This window comes from Agrilus planipennis, unplaced genomic scaffold (genome assembly GCF_000699045.2).
Source record: "Agrilus planipennis isolate EAB-ADULT unplaced genomic scaffold, Apla_2.0 scaffold72, whole genome shotgun sequence".
Lineage (NCBI taxonomy): Eukaryota > Metazoa > Arthropoda > Insecta > Coleoptera > Buprestidae > Agrilus > Agrilus planipennis.
Genome location: NW_020439081.1, coordinates 181,407 through 192,622, shown reverse-complemented (window position 1 = coordinate 192,622; position 11,216 = coordinate 181,407). Strand labels below are relative to the sequence as shown.

Here is an 11,216-nt window from a genome sequence, read left to right as displayed (position 1 = left end):
AATACCTCTTCATTTCTAACCTTTTCTACCCACGATATCCTCATCATCCGCCTATAACACCACATTTCGAACGCTTCTAACCTTTTCTTTTCCGCCGCGCCCACTGTCCATGTTTCGCACCCGTACTACGCCGTTCTCCAAACATACACCTTCAACAACCTTTAATTATGAGCATTATACGAGACTAATTTTGCATCAACATATGTGAATAATAAAATAAATATTAACGTCAAATCTTATTTTCAGGGTTCAGACCCGAGAGTAGCCACATGCCGGGGAAAACTTCAAAATAAACGATCCATATTGAACCAAGAAATCAACAAAGAATTGCGACTCCGTGCGGGAGCGGAAAATTTGTTCAAAGCTACAAAAAATAAGAAACTCAGGGAAACCGTGGCATTAGAATTGAGTTTTGTCAATTCAAATCTTCAGCTTCTAAAAGAAGAACTTGCTGAGCTAAATTCTTGTGTCGAGTTATATCAAAATGACAGGTGGGTATCTATTTTATATAGTAAAACGAAAATTAAAAACACCTTCGTTACCGTTAACGGTTTGGCTTTTAAATCTTGCAAGTTTTTCGACCCCTGACGTTTTTATCAAGTAATTTCATTATTTTACATACCTATGCCTAAACTGCTTAAAACTACAAAATCTTAAGTATTTGTGTTGTTTAGTTTCACTCTAGAACACAAGAAAAGCAACTGACTTAACGTGCTATCCAGTACTATTGACCCACAAGTTAAAAAACTTCCATTAAGATCAAATGGAGATTTCAAAATATATGCACTTACTAGTCAGTAGTAATTACAGGGGGCTATGGAAGTCAACACGAAAAATGACTGATAGAATGATAGGGCATCTTCTAGAAGATGATGAGCTAGTTAAAAACATATAAGAAATTTTGCGTGTTAACTTTTTCTGTTATAATCTTATGGTCCAACTTTTATTTTTACCATAGCATAATATTGAGAGTCGCAGTGAACAATTGTTGGTTCCGCTTTCGTATCGGTTCCGCGTTTGTTGCGGTTCCGCATTTGTTGAGATCTACTTCTGATTCAATTCCATTGATTTCGGTAATTACTTAGGTGGATAAGAAATCTCGCCAAGGTCGCGATAATTTCAGGGCCGCGTTCGTCTGACAGCACTTAAAGAGATTTCAAGATCATTAACACATTTATCATCCTGCTCGAGGCATATCAAGAGAAGGCGTATAACGATCGAGTGGCTGAGTGGTGTATTAAAGCATGTCTGTGTGTGCTTCCACTACTGACCTACATTCTTCCGCATTGGCATGGGCTCGTTCGTAAACATTAATAAACCTGTTATTACTGTTGACTACTCAAATGGAGAGTAAACAAACTATACCTTTACTAATGAAAACAGTTCCTGTATACATATCGTAATAGTAATTATTATTATTTGTTTACTGAATTCTTCGAGTTCTTTTTTCATACGAAATAGTTGTTTTTGCAAAAAACAAATCCACTGGATAATTGCCAGGTAGCAGGAAAAGAAATTTCATTAAACTCCCTGCCCTAATACCAATGCAATATTTTACATTAGATGGATGTTTTTGAAAGCAACTTGCTATCTAAACCGCCTAGGCGGAATTGAAAGTAACGAGTTATACTATGTGGTACCAAAGTTTTTGTTGGAATCGCAGCCCCTATAGCTATCAGTAGGTATTAATTTAGTCTAAGGTTAAATGAAAATATGAGGTCCCGACCGTCCAGAAAAGAAAATACTGTTCCCGAGGGATATAAAAATTAGTTTTATGTAGTAGATGATATTTGACATGTATTCAGGACATCAACGAGAGCGAAGCCTCGGGTAAAACCTATCTTGAAATTTTATAGACACATTGTCAGGGGTACAGAAAAGGTCATAGGGTACCTTCTATCCAGAAAAGAAAATACTGTTCCCGAGGGATATAAAAATAAGTTTTATGTAGTAGATGATATTTGACATGTATTCAGGACATCAACGAGAGCGAAGCCTCGGGTAAAACCTATCTTGAAATTTTATAGACACATTGTCAGGGGTACAGAAAAGGTCATAGGGTACCTTCTATCCAGAAAAGAAAATACTGTTCCCGAGGGATATAAAAATAAGTTTTATGTAGTAGATGATATTTGACATGTATTCAGGACATCAACGAGAGCGAAGCCTCGGGTAAAACCTATCTTGAAATTTTATAGACACATTGTCAGGGGTACAGAAAAGGTCATAGGGTACCTTCTATCCAGAAAAGAAAATACTGTTCCCGAGGGATATAAAAATAAGTTTTATGTAGTTGATGATATTTGACTATATATAGCCTAATACCATTGTAATATTTTGCAACATTAAATGGATGTTTTTAAAAGTAAATTACTATCTAAACCGCCTAGGCGGAATTGAAAGTANTAATTTCATTATTTTACATACCTATGCCTAAACTGCTTAAAACTACAAAATCTTAAGTATTTGTGTTGTTTAGTTTCACTCTAGAACACAAGAAAAGCAACTGACTTAACGTGCTATCCAGTACTATTGACCCACAAGTTAAAAAACTTCCATTAAGATCAAATGAAGATTTCAAAATATATGCACTTACTAGTCAGTAGTAATTACAGGGGGCTATGGAAGTCAACACGAAAAATGACTGATAGAATGATAGGGCATCTTCTAGAAGATGATGAGCTAGTTAAAAACATATAAGAAATTTTGCGTGTTAACTTTTTCTGTTATAATCTTATGGTCCAACTTTTATTTTTACCATAGCATAATATTGAGAGTCGCAGTGAACAATTGTTGGTTCCGCTTTCGTATCGGTTCCGCGTTTGTTGCGGTTCCGCATTTGTTGAGATCTACTTCTGATTCAATTCCATTGATTTCGGTAATTACTTAGGTGGATAAGAAATCTCGCCAAGGTCGCGATAATTTCAGGGCCGCGTTCGTCTGACAGCACTTAAAGAGATTTCAAGATCATTAACACATTTATCATCCTGCTCGAGGCATATCAAGAGAAGGCGTATAACGATCGAGTGGCTGAGTGGTGTATTAAAGCATGTCTGTGTGTGCTTCCACTACTGACCTACATTCTTCCGCATTGGCATGGGCTCGTTCGTAAACATTAATAAACCTGTTATTACTGTTGACTACTCAAATGGAGAGTAAACAAACTATACCTATACTTAATGAAAACAGTTCCTGTATACATATCGTAATAGTAATTATTATTATTTGTTTACTGAATTCTTCGAGTTCTTTTTTCATACGAAATAGTTGTTTTTGCAAAAAACAAATCCACTGGATAATTGCCAGGTAGCAGGAAAAGAAATTTCATTAAACTCCCTAATATTTTGCAACATTAGATGGATGTTTTTGAAAGCAACTTGCTATCTAAACCGCCTAGGCGGAATTGAAAGTAGTAGCGAGTTATACTATGTGGTATCAGAAGTTCTTGTTGGAATTGCAGCCCCTATATAGCTGGAATTCAGTGGACTATCAGTAGTTATTAATTTAGTCTAAGGTTAAATGAAAATATGAGGTCCCGACCATATCTCAAGGCGCATTTCAGTATACCTTAGTACGGACTTGAACTATATTTACACGCATGATAATTATCCATATAAATACATACGTTTAAGAATTAATTATTAATGATTTCCTTATATTATCTTGCTTTAAAATGTACACATGCATATTAAATGTACAAATGCTTGCATATAGATAAGTGCTTTCGTTTAATTCACAATTTTTTTAATTCGAAAACAAGGACTTTAGAAAGTTAATAGTTGCTTGGTCGTGAATAGTATGAAAGCTTTTTACAAGTTTGTAATTAGCTTGCAAAATAATGGCAGCGACCAATAACGCCGGATTTTAATTGCGTTATTATTTCCTAAATATACGTATATGAATCTATCGAATGGTATGTTAATTAAAACATGGTTTAGATCAAGGCAAACGTTTTTCCACATATATGTTTTTACTTATTCAAATTAATTGAAAAATAATATCGATCCTTTATTGTTCGTACGGACATTTATCTGGGTGTCAAAAAAATAAAAATAATAACACGGGTATTTGTTGCAGTACTGATCACATAATGCCCATGATCCCACTTGGACTCAAAGAAACAAAAGAAATCAATTTTCGAGAGCCATTTAAAGACTTCATATTAGAACATTATAGTGAAGATTCGTGTAGATACGACGACGCAATAACGGAATTTATAGACACACGACAGGTAAATAATGTAAACTTTATAATCTACTAAGTATAATACAGATAATATTAACTCCTATATGCTTGGACTTGTACAGAAGACTAGCTTTTTCAGCCTAATTTTTGCTTTTGTTTGCATCGTCCATATTCTACATGGTGATATTATAATTTCATCATCATCATAAGGTCGTCAGTCCTAAGACTGGTTGGACACGCACCTCCACTCTTTCCTATCCTGAGCTAAACTTCGCATTTCCCTAAAACTAGAACAACCCACATCCTTAACTATTTGCGAACAGTAATCTAATCTAGGTCTACCTCTACCACTCCTAACTCCTGTTTCTGCCTCTAATATGTCTCTGACTAGACCTTCATGCCTGAGAAGGTGTCCTACCAACCTATCTCGCCTATTTTTTATTGACTTCCATAGAGTCCTCTGTTCTTCTATTCTTTCTAACACCTCTTCATTTCTAACCTTTTCTACCTACGATATCCTCGTCATCCGCCTATAACACCACATTTCGAACGCTTCTAACCTTTTCTTTTCAGCCGCGCCTACTATCCATGTTTCGCAGCCGTACAATGCCGTGCTCCAAACATATACCTTTAACAACCTTTTTCGAATTTCTAAATTAACCGTTCGCGAGCATAGAAGTGGCTTCTTTTTATTAAAGGCGACACGACCCTCCGCTATCCTCTGCTTTATATTCCTACTACTCCTTCTATCCGGACTTACCTGACTTCCTAGGTATTATAATTTATTATTTTTAAATTGCATGGGTATCTGCTTTCTTTAGAGAGGTATTAAATTTATAGTTTCATTAGGTGTTACTTATATTAGTGGCAGTTGAGGGGTAGTTCACACGGCTGAATGGAGCAATGATTTGTCATTGGTCATCTAAACTATGAGGACGAGTGAGCGTCGAATGCAAAAGCCGTCTGAACTGTCTGTAAGCCTTACGTAATAGTACCCTAATTCAAGGGGGTGCAATTGTTCCCATCACAGAGTCACCAGTGTTTTATACCTATATACACCTTTGAAGTATATCCATATAATTTGGATTATTTACTTAAAGGCCTTATAAATAAAATATCAAAAATGATGGGCTTAATAATTGATATTTAAAAGTCTACTTATCTAAACAAATCCGACCATTACAAATACTTTCTCGACACATATAAATGAAAACTTACAAATCCTTACATTAAAAAATGGAATAATTTATTTACAGATTCAAAAAAAGGCGCTGAAATGTTAGTTAATTAGTTTTACATTAACACACGTACCTAATTATGTTTATTGCCTACAAATCTGTGATTTGTCTTATGTCAGAAAAGCAATTATGAGAGAATAAATACGTGCTTCATTGCCCGGCGCCAAATTTCGGTGCCTATAAATTCCACAAAATATTAATTTTATCATCACTTTTTCGTCACTAGCTACACAACTCATTTTATGACGAACGAATCGCACTCTAACTTTAATTAAGATAACAAGTTAGCGAACATATTTGTCAAATAATAAAAATATTTCTTCTTTTATCCACCGGCCGTTGTCACGAATTAATTTAGTTAATTGCCTTAAAACCAAGTCATATTGGTGTAACTATAACGAATGTTTCGGTTATAACAAGCTATCAAAAACTTATTTACTTAGTATACGATAAGAAAAGCACAAAATATAAGTAATTTCTAAAGAGATTGTAAGATAATCAGGTCAATACTGAAAAGTTCTCTCCTAAAGATAAACTATTGGAACTATTTTTATATTCTAGGCTATGAGAATTCCCTTGAGGGACAGTTCAGGGGTAGCATTGTTATTTAAATATTTCAATCAACTTTATTTTGTGGAAAGGAGATTTTTTCCGCCTGACAGATCCCTTGGAATATTTTTCGAATGGTACGATTCATTAACAGGTAGGTACGTTTTATTTTTAAACATAAGATTAATTGAAAAGAAGTTTTTTCTTAAAATATACTGAATGTAATTAATATACTAATGAAACTGTCGTCTTTTGTTTATTAAAATATCAAAGCTGTTTTACCTCAGGAGTGCCATCATGCCAAAGAACAGTAGCTTTCGAAAAAGCTTGCGTCTTATTCAATATTGCCGCCATATACACCCAGATAGGTACCAAACAAGACCGAAGAACGGCCAAAGGTTTAGATTCAGCTGTAGACAGTTTTTTAAGGGCCGCGGGAACATTTAGATACATTCAGGAAAACTATACCAATGGTCCTTCAATGGATCTAAGTCCAGAAATGTTAGAAATGCTCATACAACTAATGCTGGTAATTTGATTTTTCGCATCTACCCAGTCAAAACTTGAATTAATTGCATCAAATTTTTTTGCTCTCCTACAGGCGCAAGCTAGAGAATGCCTTTTAGAAAAACTAGAGCTCCAATCCAAAGACAAACGCACCATTGATATTTGTTTGGATTTGGCTCAAGAAGCGTCCTATCTCGCTCAATGTTTCAGTCATGTCCACCAGACCATTACCCAAAAAACAGTAAAAAATTACGTACCCTACAGTTGGGTTTCCCTTCTCCAATTAAAACACGTATATTTTACCGCCATGGCTCACTATCACGTAGCATCCGGGTTACTTCAAAAAGATGCAAAAGGTTTATCTGACACCACTAAAGACACATTACATTTCTTGCACATGGAAAGTACTTCTACCCAACTTAACATTCGTTCACCAAAAGACGAAAAGGAAACGAAAACTTTAGGTAAATATCAAAGTAATGATTTTTATATAACAATTAGAGAAAAAAAAAAAAATTGTATGTATGTTTAATCATAGTATATATTAGTTCGACGGATTTGTGACCTAATAAGTACGGTTTGTCGTTGTTGCTGTTGTCATCTCTCGTAGCTTAGTGGTCAAAGCATTGGCGCGTAAAGCCAAAGAGCCCGGGTTCGATTCCCGGCGGGGGTGTGACAACAGCAACAAATTTTTCCTCATTAATGTGAGGAAGTGTGTAGTGGGCAAAAAAGAATTCAAGAAATTCATTTTCAGAATAATATTTCATATTAGAGATCTTTGTTTAAATGCAGGTAAAACTCATCTTCGCCAGTCTCTTCTCCTGCACGAAGAATGCCAAAGAATTCAAAAAATTTGCCGAGAATTAAAAGGCAAACAAGCACTGAATTTTGTCCTGAGAAATTCACACAACATGGTCCTCCAAAAGTACACAGAAAACGAATACGAAAATGATTTTAGGGATGTTTTAGATCCACCAAATATTGTAGGTAAATAGGTACTGACTATCTTCATCTTTTACCACGCAAATTAATATCGATCTCGTTGTAGCATCCACCAAGTTTCAATTATCTTTAACTAGTCCTGACTTTTCCATGTACCGGGTACGTGACCTTTTCAGAGGTCTTGGGCCGATTGCTATATTTTCAGCCAAAAAACATTGGAGTGCGCCGCGTCAAGTGCAACTTCAGAAAGGAAAAGAGCACGACGAATTCGGATTCTCCATACGGGGAAATTGTCCAGTCATAATTTCACATGTGGATCCTAATTCATTGGCAGAGGTTTGTTTAAGTTTGATATGGAAAAAACAAAAAAAAAAAAAACAATGATATTGTAGGGATATAACAGTAACGTTAACAGGGACGTGTAAATATAACGATTTATTAAAAGAAACAAGTTATAAAATGAATAAGATTAACTTAACAGAACACGGAAGCTTTACATGAATGAGCCAAGCCCTCACGACGTCTAACTCGAGGGTTATTCTTCGACTCCCGATTCCGTCCTTTTCCTTTTTAAAATTGTACGGTACTCAGTACATCTTGACCGTCCCAGAGGTCTTTTTCTTTAAGCAACGGTAATAAACTTTATGACAGGGTTGCGTCCGAGGACCTGGCTGCTACATGTATTGTACATTTTCCTAAATATAAGTAAATAATTCTTATGACTATAACAACTTAAAATTTAAAAATTAAGAACTAACTTATTCTAAGTCACGTCTGCATACTACAATATCGACTGGCTCAAAAAAAAAAGGTCAATAGAATAAGCTTACATTTTGAAACTATCCAAAGGGGTTAGGGGTACAAAAAAAAAATATAGGGTACCTTTCATCCAGAAAAACAGTACTGTTCTCGAGGAATATAAAAATTAATTTTATGTAGTCGTCGATGATATTTGACAAGTATTCAGGACATTAACGCGAGCGAAGCCTCGGGTAAAACCTATTATGAAATTTTGTAGACACATTTTCAGGGGTACAAAAAAGGACATAAGGTACATTTTATTAGTGTCCGACCGAAACTGGTTTTTACGACCGAAACTGGTTTTTACGACCGAAACCGAAACCGAATTTCGGCAACGGTCTCAGTTTCGGCCGAAACCGAAACCGAAACTTCCTTATAAGGATCATGTTTTGAGAGAAAGATAAAGAAAACGTTATTATAATTGCCGCCGAAACCGAAACTAAACCGAAACCGAACTTTCGGTCGGACACTACATTTTATGCAGAAAGAAAATACTGTTCCCAAGGGATAAAAAAAATTAGTTTTATGTATCAAAGTCAAAATAGTAATCAACGGAAGACGAAATTTTAGATTTAGTATTTGAATTGATCATTGATGATGAGAACAGTCGGTTGAACGAAACTATTTCAGTAATTTATAACATATATACATTGTTATTGCAAATAATGACTGTTGAACTCCTTTTATAGTTTGGAGGTGTCAAAGAGGGCGACTTCATTGTGGCAATAAATGATAAAGATGTTAAGTGGGCTACCCACGATGAGGTAGTGACATTGATCAAGCAAAATGAAGAATATTTGTCATTAAAGCTCGTTACACCCACGGACCGGAATTATTTGAAGGTAAATGCACTCATTTGAATTTCAAATTCAATTGTTTCTTTAATCTCAGCATGTCTTCTGATATATGCGACACGAAGCATTTGATGAGTCATTAGAATTCGTTTAGACCGGCAACATATGAATAAAATTTGTTAATTAGAAATGTTGTAAATACTGAGACAATTGTTTCGAATTTAACTGAATTTTGTCTATTAACAAATTAAACAATAAATTAAACGTATTGCTTAACAACCAAATTGACGTAAAATTTTTCAAAAGCTTGCCCCACATCAACTATGTTTCCGACTTTAGTATTTTTAAGATTAAGAATTTTTAATCATTACAATAATTTATTGCAAATTACAGTTCTCACAATTAACCCCTTTTGTTTTCTTCGATAGCCTTATATCAAACCAAATAAAGAAACAATTTCAACGTACAGCGGCGGTATGCATTCTGCCGTTTCAAGCGTTAAGTCAAGTCCTTTACCACATCACACCAATCCCAAGAGACACTCGTGGAATCCGTTCAGAAAGACCTTCACGTTTCGAGAGGAAAAAGACTTATTTCGAGATGTGATTTTAAGATAGTCGTAGCCGTCTACTACAAAATTCCACCTAATTGTTATTACATTTATAATAAATATCAGACATCGTCCTACAGAACACTCACCGTTTCTGGTAAGCATTCTGCTGAAACTCTCACTTGCCGGTTTGCATCACTCATCAGCACGCCATAAGTAGGTGAGACAGAATTCCAATCAATTTAAGCTGCTGCTGGTTAACAACGTTTAATAAATAACCGCAAACAGCGTGAGTATAAGCTCCTTCTCTAAAGACTTGTTACTAAATACAGTTTTTGTTCAGTGCTTAACAAGATTGTTTCTAAATAAACTACGCCACAGATTTTATTTGATGTGCTTAATTAAAAAATTCCTTTTCAAAAACTAATGAACACCATTAGTGGCATATCTCAATAGATAACTTTTATCAGGCTGTTCGTGGTTATTAATCCTTGAGTACAAAATAAACGCGTTGCTAATATACGTAATATTACTTGAATAGTCAGTCACAGATTACGTTTTACAAAGGATCTTAGATCAAAAATTTCAATGGGCGCAAAGTTGTCAAAACTCATCTTTTGGAGATGTGGTCCCTTAAAGTTGCATTCTTCCACAAAGATTTCAAAGATACAATTATATTCCATATGTTTAGGCAATTGAGTATGTTCAAGTACCTATATATGCATATATTGAAGCATTATATCTATGTCTAGTGCATATTATGGACAGTGCACCTATTTCTATTCCTCATAAGTACATTACGACGTTGAGGAAGAATGCAGCTTTAAGGGATCATACATCAAAGAGTTTGACAGAGGGTCATTTTCCGTAAGGATCTAGCGAGGTCCTTTACTGTTAACAATTGTTTGAAGATAATAATAGGCTGGTAATTTACTTTGTCTAATTTAAATAATTTTATAAGATTAATAATTTATTTTATATAGTCTAGTTTATGTACAGTCAAAGTTTAAGTTTAATAAATCTCCCTATGATTCTGAAAGAAAACTATTTTTCGTATACACAGGTGTTTCCGAAATTCTGGTCATCAAAGGTAAGTTCAGTTTTTTATTGTTACTTACTTTCATTTGATATCTTTTGCCGATTTTTAAACAGGAACGTTAGTAAGAATGTAAATTTTTGCACTAAAGCGTTAATACGAAATTAAAAGGTTAGAAAATCAACATAAAAAGTAACATCAACGATTGGTATTTAATCAGTTAAAATAGGATTGGAAATGCATTTAACGAACAAATAATAAAACAAGCAAAATACCCAATATTCGATAAAACTACATTCCAAAAAGATTTCGCTCGAAAATTTTGAGTTTTTTTTATTGATAACTGGGCAAATTTACAATATTCTAAAGGATAGGAGAGATTTGCCATCTTGTACTGTAGACAAGAAAAATATCTCCTAAATTCTTATATTTTATAATATACTCCATCATTTTTACGAATATCTAATAACTTTTTGTTTAATTTAATTTTGGTTTATAAACCATCATCATCATCATAAGGTCATCAGTCCTAAGACTGGTTGGACACGTACCTCCACTCCTTCCTATCCTGAGCTAAACTTCGCATTTCCCTAAAACTAGAACAGCCCACATCC

General features: G+C 34.6%; 1 protein-coding gene across 2 annotated transcripts in view; it reads left to right on the top strand.

Annotated features, from left to right (window-relative positions):
* LOC108733215 (rhophilin-2-like) overlaps nt 1–10,582 on the top strand; it is a 22,354-nt gene extending 11,772 nt beyond the window's left edge. For both annotated transcript variants that reach the window (XM_018464303.1, XM_018464304.1), the window contains exons 2-10: nt 247–491; nt 4,078–4,231; nt 5,985–6,126; nt 6,260–6,501; nt 6,574–6,943; nt 7,272–7,466; nt 7,528–7,757; nt 8,912–9,064; nt 9,445–10,582. In XM_018464303.1, coding sequence (XP_018319805.1) covers nt 247–491; nt 4,078–4,231; nt 5,985–6,126; nt 6,260–6,501; nt 6,574–6,943; nt 7,272–7,466; nt 7,528–7,757; nt 8,912–9,064; nt 9,445–9,633 — 1,920 coding nt within the window. In that variant the 3' untranslated portion in view covers nt 9,634–10,582. The remainder of the gene's footprint in view (nt 1–246; nt 492–4,077; nt 4,232–5,984; nt 6,127–6,259; nt 6,502–6,573; nt 6,944–7,271; nt 7,467–7,527; nt 7,758–8,911; nt 9,065–9,444) is intronic.
* Nucleotides 10,583–11,216: the final 634 nt, after the last annotated feature.